The sequence below is a fragment of the Bubalus bubalis genome, chromosome 14 (genome assembly GCF_019923935.1).
Source record: "Bubalus bubalis isolate 160015118507 breed Murrah chromosome 14, NDDB_SH_1, whole genome shotgun sequence".
NCBI lineage: Eukaryota > Metazoa > Chordata > Mammalia > Artiodactyla > Bovidae > Bubalus > Bubalus bubalis.
The window spans coordinates 58,482,629-58,503,042 of NC_059170.1; the positions used below are offsets into that span (position 1 = coordinate 58,482,629).

A 20,414-nucleotide genomic window follows, 5' to 3' on the forward strand; every position below is an offset into this window, starting at 1 on the left:
ATTTCTACTTCTGAGAATAATCCATCAATTTTGCAAATGAAATGCTCACACAGGCTATGCCTGACAGTCTAGGATTTTCTCATTGATTTAATTATCTAATTACTGGAGCCGGCTGCCAAGTACAAAAAAGATTTCATTCGTTTTCACTATTTTATAACACAGTTCAAAGAACATTTGAATTTCTAATTCAATTTTTGTTCTTTTGAGACTGTTCCGGAGTTTCGGAGCTCTCTAATGATAGCTCCATCATTGGGCTTATAATCACTGTGGGCTCGCACTTCCCTTTTGGTGTATAATACATGTGCTGAGGGGGAATTGGTGCTGAGATGGCTGCGTTATTCTAAACTGGTTTGGTCTCAAACAGACTCCCCTGAAAGCTGATGGAGGCACAGAGGATGCAAAGACTGAGGCAGAAACAAGAGCATCCAGGTTAGGAATCAAAATGCTTCTCTTTCCCTGAGCGCCTGCACTTTAGAACCGCACCAGCATCTCAGCTCAGGAGCACACCTGGTGACTTTCCTGCTGGTTCAGTGGTTAAGAATCTGCCTTGCAATGCAGTGAATGCTGGTTCGATCCCTGGTCAGGGAACTATGATCCCACATGCTGCGGGGCAACTAAGCCCGCTCGCTGCAAGTACCGAGCCTGCGTCACAACTAGAGAGTCCGTGCTCTGCGACAAAGGATCCCACGTGATGCAACCAAGACCCAGTGTGGCCAAATAAACATCTTTTTTTTTTTTTTTTTTTAAAGAAAAGAGCACACCTGCTCCATGTTCTTTACCCCGAGAGCGAGGAGAGCTGAGCAGCTCGGGGGCAATTAAGGAACCTAATTAAGATCGCGACCCGGAACTGACTGTAGCACTTCTTTGTTTGAGAAGCTATAATTCTGCAGCTGAGCCTCCTCAGTTCAAGGGTTACAAGGAGTGGCAAGTTGTGGGAAGTCCCTCCCCAGCTCCCTTCACCGCCCCTCCAACCAGAGGACCAAAACCTGCCATCTACCAGCAGGGTGATGCCGCCACCCCATAACCTCACGGCCCCCGCATATCAGATTTGCCACACTTCACGGCAGTTCCACCTCTGACCCCACACCAACAAATGCTCACTTTCGAAAGCAGTAGGAACTACCTTGCAAACGACATATTTAGGACTTTTTTTCCTTGTGAAGGTCCAAATGTTTAGCCACTAAGTTGTGTCTGACTCTTGAGACTAGGAGATCACAATTTCCAATTTGACCAGCAGATGGCAGTAAAAGGCAGATGCAGTGCAAGACGGAGGCTGACCCTCCATAACCACCAGCAAAGAACCCAGGAGCTCACAGACACTTGCTGGCCTGCACACGTGCCCTCTGGCCTGCAGATTATGAAATAATCGATTTTTAAATTACCTTCCAACACTTTTAGAATGAACTTATATATTTTATATAAAACATCTATGTGTCCTGCGACTTCCCTTTGGTCCAGTGGCTAAGACTTCAAGCTCCTAATGTAGGGGGTCTGGGTCTGATCCCTGATTGGAGAACTAGATCCCACGTGCCAAACTAAGACACGCATGCTACATGCACAGTCACTTAAGTCGTGTCTGACTCCTTGTGACCCCATGGACTATAGCCGACCAGGCTCCTCTGTCCATGGGATTCTCCAGGCAAGAATCCTGGAGTGGCTTGTCATTTCCTTCTCCAAGGAATCTTCCTGATGGAAGGATAGAACCCACATCTCTTAGGTCTCCTGCATTGGCAGGTGGATTCTTTACCTGGGAAGCCCAAGACTTGGTGTGGCCAAATAAAGACTAACAAAACAAAAACCTCTATTTCCAGATTCTCTTGAGATACTGAAACATCTAGAAACCCTGGACTCTCATTTTACCAGGTTAAGAGCTGCCTGGAGTGGAGTGGCGACTGTCCTTTAGAGGTGCCAACTCGCCACTCTCCCTCGTCCACTCGCTTGCTTAGTTACTGCCTGCTCACTGTGGGCACTGAACTGTGCCACCCTGTACACTTCATTTCACTGCAAAGTGTCTTAAAAACAGCAAAGCAAGGAAAAGTGAATGCAAAGGATGGGGAACTTCCCCTGCGACGTGACTCAGGGAGGAATGAAGTAAACTTGTGTGGGAGGTCTGAGGGGTTTGGGACGCCGCTGGACTAGCCTGTGGAGACCCGAGCGTGAGTAGTGTGATCTGTGACAGGGCTCAGGGCAGGCTCTCAAGCTACCTTCCCTTCTGTTAGTTCTCCCAAAGGTAGAGGACAAGGGGAAATCACGCTCTTAGCTTTACTCAGGTAGGGGGAAGTGGAGGGCTCACGCATGGCAAGCTGAAGTGTGAGAGCAGCTGGGGTTTGGCATGCCCTTTCCTTACTGGATTTGCTGCACAGGAGCTTGCATGCCCCTGAGGATGCCATACCTGTGGCTACTCCCTGCTCCTGGACGCGTCTGCCTTTTACAAACGTTTGGTGGACCACGAGCTTCCTCGAAGTTGAGGAGGATGCCTGGGCATCGTCTAAGCCAGCATTACATGCTCAGTCACCAGCCTACCCCGAGGGGCAGGGAGGCGTGAGGCTGATCCCCGGAGCAGACACATGATCTCATAAAGATACACCTTCCCAGTTCCTTATTACCCTGGACCAGCCATGCCAAGTCAGATTTATGGGATTTATTCACCATGCCTGGTGACAGGAAGGGTCATTTTCCCTGCCCTTTGATTCCCGTGTAGTTCCTATACTCCTAAGAATGGGAAAGGGAAGGGAAGTATCACGGAAGACACACTGTCCAAATAATAATGCAGATGTTTTTCTCAAACCATCCACGATGGCTCCTTTTCCTTATGAATTCACCCTCTTGCTTGAACTCCTAGTTCTAAATACAAAGGTTTTTTTTTCCTTGCAAAACCCCTGAGCTGCCTGCAGCACCTCGCACGTGCTTATGGGGGAAGCACAAAAGCCAAACCCTAGGAAGCAGGAAGTTGTAACTGGCTGTGGGAACACTCCACCACGGGGCTCCTCTGCTTCCAGCTCTCCTCAAAAAAAAGGAAGAAAAAAACAACAGATGCTTAATGGTTTTTTCATGTGTAAGAAGCACGTGCAGCTTAAACAAGTGGCTACAGACTGTCATTGCGGCGGAAGGCTCTAGACCAAGATGATGTGTGTGAGGGAGGAGCCCAGGGTGGCACGCACCTGCACGCTGGCCCTCAGTCATCCCTACCAAAGGATGCTGCAGAGAAGGCCACCGGCAAGATGCTGTGGGGCCGGGGGTGCGGGAGGCGGCGGGCGGGGGAGGAGCCCGTGTCAGAGGACACCGCCCACGGGGAACGCCGCCGTACCTGGAGCTGTCGCATCTGCCGCAGCTGGAGCCTGAGCTCGGCCACGCTCCGCCTCATGTCGAGCAGGCTCGCGTGGACCGCAGAGGCGCTGGCGGGCGCCGGCTGGCCGGGCGGCCCCGAGGAATCCACAGCGCCGAGAGTCTTCCCACCGGAAACCTGAGGCGTTCCTAGGAAAAAAGAGCAGCGAAGTCCCTGAGATGCCAGGAAGGGGCAGTCAAAGCTGCAAGTCCCATCCCAACACAGAAAATGCCCATTCCCTCATTTTGAAAAAAAAAAAAAAAACAAAACACTTTAAACGATATTGGCTCTCTAAAGGGCAAAAAGGGGGGAATTGGGTTTAAATAAATTAGGGAACGTGCATCCAATGTATAGTACGCAGTCTGGAGAAGTCATGTTCTAGAAGTTTGGTGCTGTAAGAAGGGAGATTGCAGGGCGGTAGGTAGAGTATGATGCCATATTAAAGAAGCTAGCTGTCTGTCTGTGTACCTTATTTATTTATTGGCCGCACCATGCGGCACGTGGGATCTTAGTTCCCTGAACAGGTATTGAACCAATGCCGCCCCCACCCCGCCCCCCAGCAATGGATGCACAGGGTCCTAACCACTGGACCATCAGGGAAGTTCCTACAATTTTATAATAGAAAAAATATCAATGATTTAGACCTCTGGGTCCTAACACAGGGTACTCATGTGACTGTTCCTTGTGGGCAGATATATCCCAAGAAGACCCACTTAGTTCTGGGCAGAGATTTGTCCAGTCACCAAGGGAAAGCTAATAAGGACTGGGTACTCTCCTGAGTGCCTTGGAATTTCCTGACTAAAGGTAGCAGACCCTCTGCACACATCTCCTTCAGTGAGGAAATCAGGCATGATGCTAATATTCTTTGGGAGAAGAACCAAAAAAAAGGCAGCAGAGAGAAACCCTTCCTCAACAGTTTTGCCACTGCCATAATTTTTTGCTCCCTGAGTTCAACTTATATCATCCTCTTGTAGTTCCTAGGTCCGTCTGGGAAGGGCCTGATGTGAGCAAGTTTGCCTTAAAAATGCCCCCAAGGGACTTCCTTGGTGGTCCAGGGGTTAAGACTCTGAGCTTGCAATGCAGGGTGCAAGAGTTCAATCCCTGGTCAGGGAATTAGGATCCCACATGCTGAGTGGCACGGCCAATAAAAACCAAAGTGACCCCCAAAGGATCCCCAGTAACACTTACAGGATCAGTAAGGTGTGGGAATCAAAAGGAGATGCTATGCAACTTCCTTTTTATGACAATGCAGTTCTGTGGAACAGGCTTCACATAGAGAGTATACAAGGAATCCACAACACACACACACACACACACACACACACACACACACACACTCCTGAAGAGGCTGTTCAGTCCTCCTTCCTGGAAGGGACAAAGAAGGTTTGCCACAGCACAGGCTGGCCATGCACGGCAGAACTCTCTTGCTGCCCTGTGTGCCTGGAGTGCTTATAGCACAGGGCCCCTCCTTCCATCTCTTCTCCTTCCCCAGGACACACTGCCCCACAAGCCTCCACGAGCGGCAGCCATGGGCCATGGGCGGTGTGCCAGTGGGCATGGAGGTGTCTCCAAAGTGTCCTCCTACTTGCTTGGCCTCAGCAATGCCGGCGCAGAGCTGATGGAGCACCACATTCCTCATCCCTGCGTGCCTGTCCCAACAGAACCGGTCTCCTAGCTCTCACGGCCCCCTTGGGGAGTCTGGAGAACAGATGGGAAGCTTTTTAAGAATTTACAAAGGAGCCCCAGCAGACAGACGGTGAGCTTTCTGTTACCCTTATGACCCCAACCGGTCCCTCGTGTCATCACCAACAAAAGTTGGGCTGACTTTTGACCACTTCCCCTCCAGATGGAAAATCCCCCTTGAAAGAGCAAGATAGGGAACTTCCCTGGGGGTGTAGTGGTTAAGACTCTGCTCCCACTGTACGGGGCCCGGGTTCAACCACTGGTCAGGGAACTAGATCCCCACGTGCCACGCAACTAAGAGTTCGCATGTCACAGTGAAGATCGAAGATCCTGCGTGCCGCAACTGAGACCTGGTGCAGCCAAATTAACAAACAGTTTTACAAAAGAGCAAGATTTGCTATCTCTGCAGTTGCTCCAGAGAGTGCTCTCTAACTGTGAAGGTCCTCAGTGAAAGGACGTCCAGTAACATTTCCAACAATAATAGCTTGACCAGGTTAACACAGCGCCTCTGAGACCAAGTATTCTGAAGGGAAGACAATGAATTGGAAGTCTTGAAATCAGTCAAGTCACTTGATCATCACTCCGTATCCTCAAGCGTAGGTGCATGCGTACATGCACACACGCCACACAACGTCATTTGTACAAATAACGAAGACATCCTCAAGGTGTTTCTCCAACAGAAACGACACTGCGCTACAGCCAGTTACTCCTGTTCCTCAATGAGGACTGTCCTGAGTTCCTCAACCAAATGAAGACATGTATTCCTTCCACAATCGTGCCTCTCTTCTTCTGTTCTGAGGGCCCAGTGCACCTCACTGCCATCCTCCACAGAGGAGACGCCCAAGTTTACCTGCCATCTGTGAGAGCTGAACCCTGACACCTGGCTTTAAAAATACCTTTCAGAACCAAATTCCTCATGCTCATTTATAAAACTTCCTCATCTATGACCTCTCAATCCACTAAACCTGGCTACTATGACTCCATCATTCACTGCACTGGCCCTTTATAAAATGGCCCATGGGACTTCCCTGGCGGTTCAGTGGTTAAGAACCCATCTGCCGGGGTTCAATCCCTGGTCTGGAGAGACCCCTCATGCTGCGGGGTGACAAAGGCTATGCACCACAATTAGCTGGGCTCGCGTGCCCTAGAAGAGCCTGTGCTCCACAGCAAGAGAAGCCACCGCAACGAGCAGCTCCTGTTCACTGCAACCAGAGAAAGCCCGTGCGCAGCAACGAAAACCCAGCACAACCGAATATAAACTAATAATAAAATAAAAATACGGTGGCCAGTGGTCTCAGCTGTCAATCCAATAGACTGGGTTGCCACGACAGCACCCTGATGTGACGTTGGGCTTTGTCAGTCACTTCTTTTCTTTCTCAGGAACTTTGAAACTTTCCTTGCCCCTCCCTCGTCTTCTTCCCTGCCCCGTCTCGGTCAGCCTCTTTCCTAATTTCTTCCTCGGCCAGCCTTCCACATCCTGGCCTGCTTCTTCTCTCCCTGGACGTGGTTTCAAAGAGGTCACTTCCATGACGACCACCCGCCAAGGTCCCCCACACCTCTGCCTCCAGCACACAATTCAGCCACATCCCCAGACCTTAACGTCGCTTCGGGACCTTTCCACAAGCAGGTCAGATTCATTATTTCTACCTGTTTCTTGAACTACTTTTAGCCAGTGGTCCTATTATCCACTCCAGTATTTAAACCCGAAACCCAGAAATCACTCTCAGCATCCAGGTCCTAGTTGTCTCTCTCCCTATCAGTTTCCTCATCTGTAAAATGGGTGTAAGTGTGATTGTGCAGGATGATGGAATTAACACACATGGACTGCTCTGCCCAACTTCTGGCACAAAGGGACCCCACTGCGGTTGTTGGGCTGTAATGATTATTTCTCTGGGCAGAGTGAGTGGGAAGAGCCCCTGCTGGACGTCCCTCCCCACCTGGAGTGGCAGCGGTGACGGGCTGAGAGCTACAAGCAACTGCCCTGAAATCTCCGGCTAGAGCTGGGTCTGGTGGGTAGGGACCCCAAGTGGTGAAGGAGTCCCCCCCCTTCAGATTAGAGTCTCAGGACCTGGGATCCACTCTCTGAACCCACATGCGGGATGGTCACATTCTAGTCTGCGGAGGATGGTCAGCGTGCAGGTCATTCTTGGCCCCTCCCTTCTGTATACCCAGCCTTTTCCAGGCAACGGCCTCTTCTTCCTCTTACCAAGTCTGCTCTTACGTAATTTACTTCAGCCAAGGTGTATCTTAATGTAGACTGTTGTAACAGGAAGAACATGGGTTTAGGGGTTGGCCAGACTGGCTGAGAATCTTTTTTGAATTTATTTATTTGGCTGCGCTGGCTCTTAGGTTGTGGCACGTGGGATCTAGTTCCTCGACCAGGGATTGAACCCGGGCCCCCGGCATTGGGAGCGTGGAGTCTTAGCCGCTGGACCACCAGGGAAGTTCCCTCGAGGTGTATCTTAATGTGGACTGTAACAGGAGGAACATGGGTTTAGGATTGGCCAGACTGGCTGAGAATCTTACTAGCTCCAAGGCTAACATCTTTTTTACAGGATTATGTGTTTAAACAATATAATACACTATAAAACACAGGTTATGACTTTGAAATGGGAGGTTCCTTCTGTTCTTTTATACCCATGGTAAACCAGATATTCCTGAAGAAACAGGAAGTCGGGGTTTCCCTTTCTCAGGTACCCCTGACCTAATGGGCTCCTTGACTCACTACATAATGCCGTGTACTTGTCTACAGAGCAGGGATAACACTTCCCGTCTTGTCGCTGACCTCCTAGGATTCCGGAAGGACTACTATATTTTGCACACCATACAAGGCTGCTATGGCAACAGAAGCCCTGTGGACCACGGGTAGCCCCGACACATCACAACGAGAAAGGCCAAACTCTGCAGAGACGCAGGGGAGCAAAGCCACGTGCGTGTTGCCGATGGCATCGCAAATTGGCTCGGCCTTTCAGAAGAGAAAGCTGGCAGCGTGTCGCCAGCGCTCCTCAGCTGTTTGTCCCTTTGGACTTATTGATTCCACTTTGGGAAATGCATTCTGAGGAGATTACACCTGCTCCTTCCCTCACGCTTCAAAAAAGATGCTGGCAAAAATTTTCAAAACAAAGACAGGAAACCACCTTTCTTTAAAGGGACTGGGGCACCTTAACACAAAAGGATGAGACATCAGGACGGGCTGGTGGAGCACGCTGATGCGCGTCACATGTGTGTGAATGTGTGTTCAGTTCCCTCATCTGGAACGTGGGAATCACGCGTGTGCCTACCCACAAGGCGGCGTCAGGGGTTAACACGTTCAGGCATAGAAACGCACTCAGAATAAATACTGCCTGGTCCATAGGAAACACTAAGTGCTTCCTATTATTATTATTTCATCCCAGTGGCGTGGTGGTAAAAGAATCCGCCTGCCAATGCAAAAGACGCAGGTTTGATCCCAGGGTCGGGAAGATCCTCTGGTGGAGGAACTGGCAACCCACTCATTCCTTCCTGTAAAATTCCACGGACAGAGGAGCCTGGCAGGCCACAGTCCTTGGAGTCGTGAGTCAGACACTACTGAGCGGCTCACACACACATACACACCCCAACTGAGTGACTAACATACACACACCCCAAAAGGGAAATGCAATAAAGAAGTATACAAAACAGCATGTACACATGGATTACAGTGGTACTGGATATTAATCATTTCTAGAATAGAAGCCAGAGGAACAGAATGTTTTGATGCCTGTTTAACAGTAGCACCCTGACTTTATTAGCTATAACAGACATACAATACTGTGTAAGTTTAAGGTATGTGATGTATCAATTTGATACATGTAATGTATGGCCATAGGATTATTACCTATCAAAAACATTCATCCTGTCACATAATTACCATGTCTTTCTTGGGGTGAGAACATTTAAGATCTGTTCTCTTGGCAACTTTCAAGTGTCCAGTTCAATACTTTTATCTACAATCACCACACTGCATGTTAGAACTTAGTCATCCTCTAGCTGGAAGCTGGTCCTGTTTGACCAACATCTTCTATGTCCCCCACCCGCAGGCAACCACCCATCTGCTTTCCGTTTCTGCAAGGTCAGTTGGTGCCTTTTCCCCCCATAGGTTCATAACCAGAAAATAAGTGAATAAATATCTCCCAAGCAAACTGGCAGGTGCTCTGAAGACAAGCTCAGCAGTGGCCACAAAACAATTCTCTGGCTGCAGTCAAGGTCATTGGTTGATTTCTAAGGAAACCAACCAATCCCATGAGGACTGGGAATGCTGGAAGAAGAGCAGCCTTGCTGGCCTCAGAGCTGAGGAGCCTGAACTCGGCTAGGGCGGAATCAGGACCAGCAGACGTCTCAACATAAGGCCCAGTTCTGTCCATTCTGCCATGTGGCGTTAACGCCACCTGCAGCTTTCCCCCAGTTAGGGGTTTCATCCAGCGTGCCATGTGCTCCTTGAGTAATTCAACAGCCAAATGTGTCCCTGGTAATGATGCCTATTTCTAACCCAAGAGAAAGGAAGACATCATATTCTTGAGAGAGGCCCACCTTGAGTCTGCAGGATAAGATGGCTATCAAGTATACATGGACAGGGACTTCCCTGGCGGCCCAGTGGCTAAGACTCTGTGCTGCCAATGCAGGGGACCCAGGTTCAATCCCTGCTCAGGGCACTAGATCCCACATGCTGCAACTAAGCGTTCCTACATACTGCAACTAGAAAGATCCCATGCACCACAGCTGAGACCTGGTGCAGCCAAACTAATGAGTAAGTAAAAAAAAAAAGATCAAATGAGGCCAGACCACCAGAAATGCACATTTTCTATTATAAAAATACATATATATACCCGGACACTAGTGAAGTCAACAGGGAATATAATTTGGGCCTTTTTGGGGGGAGTGAAAGTGTTAGGTGCTCAGTCGTGTCCAACTCTTTGTGATCCCATAGACTGTCCATGGGATTCTTCAGGCAAGAATGCTGGAGAGGGTAACCATCCCCTTCTCCAGGGGATCTTCCCGACCCAGGGACTGAACCTGGGTCTCCTGCACTGCAGGCAGATTCTTTACCGTCTGAGATACCACAGTCAGGCCTTTGCGGGGAGTGCTGGCATTTAAAAGCAGGCCTTGTTCCAAGTACACCTTCTCCTGCCTTGACCCCTGCGGGCTCCCTATCAGCTCATTCTGCTTTCTCATTAGTCACATCCTGCTGCTGCGCTGAGGCCCTTCCCCACTGCAGAACCTTCTACTGCCTTCCCTGTGCATTTAGAATAATATCTAAATTTCTCACTCAGCACCTGTACATGCTTTGCTCTCTACCTGGGTGTCTCTCCCCTTCCCTCCTCATCCTTTTGGCTTCAGTTTGTGTTACTTGCCCCAGAGAAATGGCCTTGGTTAAGGCTAGCCCTGATGGTTAAACATTCATCTTGCTTTTTAAAATTTACTTTGTTGAGTATCCAGTGGACAAGCCTACATAATTATATCAAGCCAATTATGAAGCCAATGATTTTCTCTTCTTGATAAAAAAAAAAAACAAGTTATTTTTTTAAGGGTCTGAATTTTATGTATCAACTTTCCATTATTTTTTTGTTGGGAAACTCATGATGCCAAGTACAACCCAGCTGCCCTGTCCTGAGGGACATAAACCAAGGATGAAAGCGACAGCGGACGGTATGTCATCCCATAGGGTCTGGACCACTGCGTTTTTGTTGTTTCTCGTCTCTACATCCTCACTCTTTCTTAATGTTTAGACCCTGGTTTGATTCTTGGGCTTCCCTGGTGGCTCAGCTGGTAAAGGATCCGCCTGCAATGCAGGAGACCTGGGTTCGATCCCTGGGTTGGGAAGATCTGCTAGAGAAGGGATAGGCTACCCACTCCAGTATTCTGGCCTGGAGAACTCCATGGACTGTATAGGCCATGGGGTGGCAAAGAGTTGGACACGACTGAGCGACTTTCACTTTCACTTTTCATACATACAATGACCTGTCCCAGACCCATTTTCTGCATTGGATTAGTGGGTAGGTAGCCCTGTCCTAGGGTGCCCACTGTCCTTACCCAGTACCGGGCACATAAGTATTTGTTGAGTATAGAACCTCATCAATGAATAAATGAATGAGGAAGTGAATAACTGAAGATGGAAGGGAGAGGACGAAATGGCTTAGTCCCAAACCCCACCTCGAATTAATCACACAGGTGACACAGGGAGAGGTTAATATGTCTAGAAGCAAACCAGCCCCATCAAAGGCAGCTTCCAGACCTCCTGTGGGTCTGAAGAACACTTACCTGCACCATCTGTTTGGTTCTTACTGGCTGTGGTTTTCATCATTTTCTCACTGAAGGAAAGAAAAAGAGAGTCAGCTCTGCAGTTTCTAAAATGCTTCTCTTCCCCGCTACCATTCACTATTCCAAGCAATCAGCGGCAGCTAGTGGTGGTACCAAGCAATGAAGGTATTCCCGCATCAGCACCAATGTTGGCCGGAATGGAAAAGGCTTCCCAGGTGTGCAGCGGAGGTGCACTCATGACTTTCAGATGATGGAGGATGTGGAGGTGTGCGGAGGGCGGTGGCAGGCACTGCGCAGTGTCCACAAAGCCACATGCACTGGGAAGCCCATTTACCCTTCTTGGGCCAAAGTGGTACCTTCGGCCAAGAATTACCGGAAACAGACAGACAAACAAACAAACCATGATTCATAGAGATGTGGGTATTTTCAGCCTTGAAATGATTACAAGAAAACGATTGGAATGAATGCATGATCTTAATCATTAAAGAGAAACAGATTGAATTAATTTTGAATGGGTTTGCTTTCTTCTTTTTACCTAGAGACATCTTTGCTATTACTTGTAAGGGGCCCTTTAAAAAGCGCAGACTGAACAAGGCCAGTTAAACTGGCAATCTGTTTCTCCATGGCTTGCATTCTCTCTCTGTAAAACAAGAGAATTGTTTGTTAAAGCTGTGTTGACTTTCAGACTGGTTTGTCGAGGGCAGTGATCATCTGAGGGTAATAAAAGGTTCCACCTCCACCGAGCAGGCCTCCAAAGTTCAGCCCCCCCTGGCTTGGAGAAGCCAACGAGCCTGCAAATCCCCACCGAGTTTGAGATTTGATGGTCAGAGATGAGTATTAACCCAAAGATCTTACTAAAAAGACCCTGGAGAGACTGACAGAGGCCGCATGGAAAACAGAAAAGCTTCTCCCTCGGAAATCATTCTCTTTGCGCATCTTTGTGTTTTTGAGCCTTCCTGCCCTGCTTTCGTTATTTGTCCTCTGTACAAGAGGGGTCCCAGGCCAGTCAGGGGAGGGAGTGGGCCAGGAACACACACTTTCAAGCTGTGCTCCTACCAAGGCTGCCAATTTTGGTGTGAATGATGGAGACGCTCGTTGTGGTGCCCAGAGTAGGACCTGCTGCACAGCCCAAGAGGACACAAGTAACCGTCTCTTGAGAGCTCGGGAAAGTGCGATTGAAATCAATGTCTTCACACTAGAGGGCAGAGAGTCCTCAAATCGATGCCATAGGAATCTGAAGGCTTTTACGGATCCAGCAGGAAAACAACTACCTACACCAACTTGGTTATCTCAAGACACGAATGAAAACTCTTCTCAGTTTTTAAATCATGCACAGATACTACGCTTCTCTGTTCAAGGCTCTCCAAGGCTACATACGATTCATTTGGCTTCTGAAACAGGCTCACATTTCTGTACGTCAGAGCAACAACAGTGTCATGGAACCATCACCGTTATTTCCAACACATCACACAGTCACCACCGCAGAGCGACCTGTGCTAAGGACAGACCCATCACACAAGTCATGGCACACAAATTCAGTTCTTCTTGCTCAGTAGTTCAAGAGAATAAAAGACAGAAGAAGAATTAGAACAGTGTGGATGCCTGGACTACCATCGTACCCTCATCAGGAAGTGTCAAGTCCCAGCCTGAGACAGAGAAGCGACCCCCAGTCTTCTCTAGGGGTGGGGGTATCTCAGTCCCATGGGCCTCTTGGAGTGTGAGCAATGGTGAAGATTCCTGGGCAACAAACAGCACATTCAGACCCTGTGGCTTTTAAATACAAGCCAACCACTGTATCTGGTGCCCAACGGAAAAGGCCATGGTGGTCAAGTCTTTCACTTGAACGAAACTGGTTATGTTGGACTTCACAAGAGATGCTACATCTGTATCTTGAACTTCAAGGCAAGTAAGAGGATTTTCAAGAGTAATTTTGCTCATTCACAGTTTTTTGGCTTTGCACTTTGCCTTTGGAATCCAACACTCAGTGATGTAGAAAACACTGAGACTCATTTCACAATTACAAGCTTCTGACTTCAGAATTCCACGCATTTTTCTTTAGTTTAAAATGAATGGTTATGTCACAATATTGAGTTTCTAGGATGTAAGTCATGCAGTCTGGAGGATTAATGGTTGTCAACCCACCATGGGGTGGGACCGGGGGGGTGGGAATTATTAGTAGTAGGATCTCTCTCAAACAGTGAGCAGAGATATGCATCTACCTGGAGTGACGTTCCAACTGTTTTAAACCTCTGAGCTGTTGAGCATTTTCAGTCATATGTGTGTTCTCGGCGTCCTGTGTGTCATAAAGCCATGCATGGGGCAAAGAGAAAAATTAGTAAGAAATCCCACTCGAGAAGGCAGGCTGGGGACTTCCCTGGTGGTCCAGTGGTTAAGAATCTGCCTTGCAAATGCAAGGGATGCAGATTTGATCCCTGTTTGGGGAACTAAGATCCCACCTGCTATGGAGCAACTAAGCCCACGTGCCACAACTAGGGAGTCCACGGGCTGCAACAGAAGAGCCACGCAACGGGGATCGGCGTGTGCCAGCTAAGACCCTGACCCAGTCAGGTAAGTAGTTAATATAAAAAGAAAAGGAAAGGAAAAAACAGGTTAATAAATACCCACTGGAGATCCGAACTCTATCAGACCCTAAGCTGCAAGGCACCTCAGGACCGATGGGGTGGTAGCTGGTCTCCATGCATGGGGCACACACATGCGTTCTGGGTGGACACTGTTCAGAATCCCCAGTCTTCCCATGGTAATGCTGGAAGCCAAACTCATGACCCTTAGAGCAGGGGTGCTCTCAGAACTTCCTTGAGAGGCACTAGTTTACCCCTCTTATTCAATCCTAGGCAAATACAAAGGGTTTCTTTTCAAGTGGGAAAGCAGGGACTTCCGTGGTGGTCCAGGTGGTCCAGAGGCTAAGACTCCATGTTCCCAACACAGGGGGCCCAAGTTCAATCCCTGGGCTAGGAACTAGATCCCATATGCTAAGAGCCAGAGGGGAACTAGATCACATATGCCAGAAATCAGAGGGTCTGCGTGCCACACCTGCCGCAACTAAGACCCAAGGCAGCCAAGTAATTAAACATCTATTTTTACAAAGTGGCAGGACATTCTTTTGGTTAGGAAGAGGCTTAATGGATTCTTTGAAGCTGGAGCGCAGCATACAGAGGCCTGGTGACAAGCTAACTGCCCCCAGGAGACAATAATATCAGGAGATGTTAGCAGTAGGTAAGTCCACAGCTGCAGAGAATAAGCAGGAGTCCCTGGGAGAGAGAAAGGGCAGATGGAGGCCAGCACTGGCCTAGGCACAGTGCTGATGAGGGCTGCATCAGTGTTCTCTCTGGTCCCTCTTTGGTCACCAGCTATCATGACCTGTCTAACAAAGCACCAGAATCAATCGAGATTCAAGACTTGGATCTTCAGCAGGTTCATCACCAGGGTGAGAACTGCAGAATGGTACAGCACAGGTGGGTCCTCCCAGAGAGGCACCACAGGGCTTCCTACATGCCTTTGGCATCCTCCTTGGCTCAGTTGGTACTCGGCCTCTCACCATTCTTACCCCAGACAATGCCTTCAGGATGAAGACCGGCACCCCGCTCTCCTGACTTCTAGGCATGACGTGGACGTAGCCTGCAGAACTGCCTAGATGTCTAGATGAGCGTCTAGATGTTTTGGAGCGAAAACCCTGCATTCAGTCCAGATACTCACATGCTTGTTCTTCTGTTTGCATCTGTGAGGACAGGACTGGAAGCTCCTTGGGTGGCCTCCTCCAGGCTATGTCACCAGTGGGGTCACCAGGAAGGAGATAAGATCTATCAGAAGTAGAGAGCTCAGTACACTTGAGCTTAACGGCCAAGGAGGGAGCGATTCTCTCCCCATGCCCAGGACGACGTGCGCGCCCCAGGCGCTGTGCACAGATTGCACGTGCGTGTTCCACTATTTCGGCCAAAACTGCTTTACAATTCTTTTGACACATGGTAATGAGAAAACTTTTTCCCTCCTGTTTAATCATCAAAGTGTTTCTGGTTTCAGGATTCATTTGAAGGAGATTATCTGATTTATAAATTCATAAATAAGAGTGTCTTTCCATTTCATGGCTGGTAATCTGGAAACAATTTTATGGTTTAACTAAATTACAGCAACTGGAAACTTCGGCAGCCTTCTCCCATGATGAAATGTTATGAAGTATGTTTTAAATGTGAAAGGGGTAAGAAAGAGAAATGCAGTGGAAGAAGAGAAATTAAAACAACCCTGTCATTTCCTGCAGTGGCAATTTTGTACAATAATCATCAGAATATTAAAGATACTCAAGCTAATTCTTGCCAGTATCGCTTGGTTTAAGGTATTCCACAGGCTGGGTATAATTACTGTTGAAAAAGATGGCTTAAAAGTGATTTCATAGACCATTTTATTTCATTCCATAAACCATATTTATGTGATTAGTATGTACGGTTAACTAGTCATTTAGTGTTATAAGTCAGCCTGGCTCAATGAATCTTCTCGGGGCCCAAGCATAATATTAATAAAAAATTCAAATCCAATCCAGAGAAAGTGCTGATCTCAGTATTAAATTCCTGCTGCTACAACCAGCTTTCCTGCAAGTCCCATGTCTGTCTGTGAAGATGGAGCAAAACCCAGACTGCCCGTGGTCTGCTCTCTCTGTCTGCAGAGTCTAGGAAAAGCGGAAAAAAAATCTGCATTTGGAGAGATATTTTTAATGAGCATATCCATTCATACAAGTTTTTGATTCAACGTTTTGTGACTGGGGACTTGTCTTTGGACTGACCAAGGCCTCATTAAGCCTGAATTAAGTTCTTATCATTGTGCGTCTAGGTAAATGAATGGCTATTACAAACCAAGTAGTATGAGACTGGGAATTCCCCTATAATGAATCCTTAAGGATATGTTTTTAAATATCCAAAAGAAGTGTTGGGAGCTGGCTGATAACAGCCTCCCAAGCTGATGTGACTAGACTCCCAGTCCGCATTCACCTTGGCAACCAGCTTCTAACCTTGGACCCTGGTGGTACAGGATACTCAGTATCAACTGTAGTAACCAGGGCTGGCTTTCTGAGAGTACTAACTAGGTGGTTCCCTGTTCACTTCTAGTTCTAATATTTTATGATTTTTTTTTCTGGTTCCTGCTCATTCCTTGTTATCTCTCTCCCTTCAGAAAGATATAAATGGTCAATGAGTCACCAACAGACATTTCTGGGCACTTAATACGTGCTAGGTGCCACATGAGCCACTGCAGACCCAGCAGTGAATCAGGTATTATCATCCTTAAGCAATACCTTCCTCTCACAAAGTCCATTTTTATCTTGGGAGCAATCTAAGTGACCTAAAACCCTTTCATCTTGGCAGTGCCAACAGCGTTTTCCAGAACCAAAGAGTGAACAGGTTTAAAGCAAGGCTGTGCCCTTGTTTGTTCATGCCCTGATGCTTTGACATGAGAGGAAAAAATACCAGAGTTATTAAAGACACTGTTTTTAGATGAGTTCAACAGAGCACTGGAATTCAAATGATCTGAATTTGTGGTAAAGCTTTAAATAAAGGACTCTGAGCCATGAACTCAGTTCTTCTGCCCAATGTTAACCTTTTGGTGAAAGAGCCGGTAACTGAAGACATTCTTCCAAAAATGCCCAGTAAATTTAACTTCTCATGGAAACACCTAGATTTATTGAGGATATTGATGGAGTTGGTGATATCTGAGTGGGGCTACCATGGCATGTCCCTGTAAGTATCTCGGAGGTCATGGTACTGTCTGGGTACCACTACACGCTCCTGAGGGATGCTGACCATGTCGTGCATCTTTGTTTGCACCCTTAGTCCTTAGAGGAGGAGGACTGGGCACATAGAGGGTCATGAAGAAGTACTATCTACAACGCTGACACTGAAGGCTGCTATCCCTCCCTTGCCCTCTGCTCATGGAGAAAGGAGACGAGGGCTCTTCTGCTTTCCCTTTATCACTTCAATCCATCATCTGTCCAAACCCTCCTCATCTCCCCTGCTTCTGAGTTCTGCATTACTCATCCTTCAGTTCCCTACCAGCATTCAGGAAATTCCCTCACATCCTTGTGTGACTTCAGCACAGAAAGCTGGCCTCCTGTCTGCCTCACCCCAGACCATCACCTTATGTAGCTTCAGTATCCACACGGATAACCCTTTCAGCAAGTTGGTACCACAGATCCTCAAACTCTTCTTCAGATATTCCCTGACCTTAAAATCCTTACTCAGCATGACTTTACATTCTGGATTTGAAAACTCCAAAATCGTCTTTAAAAACAGCAATCTTTGGGGACTTTGCTGGTGGTCCAGTGGCTACGACTCTGAGCTTCCAATGCAGGGGGCCTAGTTCCTGGTTGGGGAACTCGATTCCACATGTAACGACTAGAAGATTCTACATGCTGCAACTAAACCATCCCACATGCCACAGTGAAGATGGGATATCCTGTGTGCCACAACTAAGACCCGGCACAGCCCTGCCCCCCTCCACACACGAAAGGAAAACACACTCTGGTTGTCTTCTGTTCTCTTGGTAACACAAACCAGCTCTGTGCCTGTGTGCTGGCCTTTCCTCCTTCATCCCCTGCCATCAGTACTGTCTGGAAGTTCCTTTTAATTTTCCTGCTGCTTAACCAGCGGACTCCTCTCACACTCTCCACTGTCCTGACCTCTTTCTCAGCCTTGCTGTCTCTCCGCTGGGATGACGTTGCTCCTGACTGACTGAGGAGCGGAAGAGATGAGACGAAATGGACCAGCGTCGGGCAGTGAGGTTGAGAGCAATGGCTGCTGGCGCATCAAGGCATCTTTGGATACAGATCTGCGAGCATCCTCTGGCGTCCAGGGTGGAGTGTGAGCAATGACATCAATAAGACTCCAAGACTTTCAGCCCAAGTACTGGATGAAAGAAGCGGTCATACCGAGATGGGAAGACAGGAGTCCAGAGTCAGGAAAAGCCTCAGGAAGTTCCAACACAGGAAGCCAGTGAACGAGTTCATGTCAGGGAACGTAAGAGGCTGAATGAACTTGGCACACAGAGGAAACAGGGCCTGCCTTCCCCCAAGGGGCTTGCACCCCTTATTAAAAAGAGGCAGCCCTTCTCTTACCCTCTTAACCCAAGAAGAACCGCATCCTGTCAGACACAAAATTCTAGACTCACAGTTTTCTAGTTGGAGGGAACTTACTTTAGACCCCCAGTTTTCTTTCCATTGTGGTTTGGTGATCTTGACCGAAGCAAAGGCAAAAAGGAAAAAAAAAAAAAAAAAAAAAGGTGTGACAGGCAAAGCTCAGCCACACCCAGGCCTGTGTGTGGTAGGATCACCCATACGGAGAGGGTTCCACCCAGCACAGCACTGCACCTGGAAACCCTCCAGGTTGCCTTTAATCTATTTCACAACCTACTTTCTGGGCGGGCCGCTCTGGCTGAGACCAGAGCACAGTCCCAAGTCAGCTTGTGAACACACCATCCCCAGATGGTCCGCACACCGCTGCTCCTCTGTGCGAAGGAGCTATGGCTTCACCGTGTTATGTCACAAGGTCTTGTGTTTCTTTTAAAAGCTTTTTATGTTCTACTGGAATACTGCCGATCAACAATGTTGTTGTGATAGTTTTCAAGTGGGCAGCAGAGGGACTCAGCCATACATATACATGCAGCCATTCTCCCCCAAACTCCCCTCCTATCTAGTCTGCCACATACACAAGGTCTCTGATTTATGGAGAACTTTGCAGTTCACAAGGTGATTCTATACCCATGTTTATTTCAACAGAACCTGGAGGAGGTTCTGTTGCCATCTGGATGCCAACTAGAACCCTAGTTGCCATCCCCTGGTTACAACAAGGACACTGAAGCTTCCTGCTCAACAAGGACCAGGGGCAGGATGTAAGCAATCACAGCTGGCCACCTGCCCCCCACCCCCGCCCCTCCAGTGCTCCCCGCTAGGCTCTGGGCCGCCTCCCGTGACTCACCCACTGTCTGGGGTGAGGCTCCACTTCCTGGGTGAGAGCCCTCGCTCCCCAGGGCAAGCCTCCACCCTGCCTCATGAAATCACCTGCTTTGCATTTTCTTTCTCGTACCTGAGGGCAATTTTTAATATTCCTGCTCTGGAAGTGACATCTCTCTCTCTCTCTCTTTTTTTTTCAGTACAGGTACAAACCAGAATGAATAGCTGTTTGTTCCTATTCTGGCTACCTGATCACAGGCCTGTATGTGACCTTCCAATGAGTGTCAGAGGCTATGGGGAGATGGTCTTTTGAGTGACCCTGGACACGATTGAGCGACTTCACTTTGACTTTTCACTTTCATGCACTGGAGAAGGAAATGGCAACCCACTCCAGTGTTCTTGCCTGGAGAATCCCAGGGACGGGGGAGCCTGGCGGGCTGCCGTCTATGGGGTCACATAGAGTAAGACACGACTGAAGCGACTTAGCAGCAGCAGCAGCAGCAAAGCAACTGAACTGAAGGGGGCTATGGAAGGAAGCTCCCCACTCCTGCTTTAAAAAAATATTTTTTTACTGTATATTTGCTTTACAATGTTGTGTTAGTTCTTATGTACAGCAAAATGAATCAGATATATATATATATATATACTGCTTATCCCCTCTTTTTTGGATTTTCTTCCCATTTAGTCACCACAGAGCACTGAATAGAGGTCCCTGTGCTGTACGGCAGGTTCTCATTTGTTATCTATTTTATATAGAGTATCAATAGGGTATATATGTCAATCCCAATCTCCCAATTCATCCTATTCCCCTCCTTTCCCCATTGGTGTCCATAAATGTGTTCTCTACGTCTCTATTTCTGCTTTGTAAATAAGATCATCTGTACTAATTTTTTCAGATTCACAGATTCTACATATTATACGATATTTTTCTTTCTGACTTACTTCACTCTGTATGACAATCTCTAGGTCCATCCACATCTCTGCAAATGGCCCAGTTTCATTCCTTTTTATGGCTGAGTACCATTCCATTGTACACACGCACCGCATCTTCTTTACCCACTCCTCTGCTGGCCACTGTGGCTGTTTCCATGGTGTGGCTATCGTAAACAGTGCTGCGGTGAACACTGGGGAGCATGTGTCTTTTTGTACTTGCTTTTGATCTGCAAAATCTCAAGGTAGACT

General features: G+C 48.0%; 1 protein-coding gene across 29 annotated transcripts in view; it reads right to left on the reverse strand.

The window, feature by feature from the left end:
- Positions 1–20,414, reverse strand: part of KIAA1217 (KIAA1217 ortholog) — an 829,478-nt gene that overhangs the window by 43,585 nt on the left and 765,479 nt on the right. For 22 of the 29 annotated variants that reach the window (XM_044927453.2, XM_044927454.2, XM_044927455.2 and 19 more), the window contains 3 exons: positions 11,820–11,924; positions 11,285–11,334; positions 3,308–3,474 (listed from right to left, as the gene is read on the reverse strand). In XM_044927453.2, coding sequence (XP_044783388.1) covers positions 3,308–3,474; positions 11,285–11,334; positions 11,820–11,924 — 322 coding nt within the window. The remainder of the gene's footprint in view (positions 1–3,307; positions 3,475–11,284; positions 11,335–11,819; positions 11,925–20,414) is intronic. The other 7 variants (XM_025264662.3, XM_025264650.3, XM_025264646.3 and 4 more) reach the window with 1 other exon arrangement.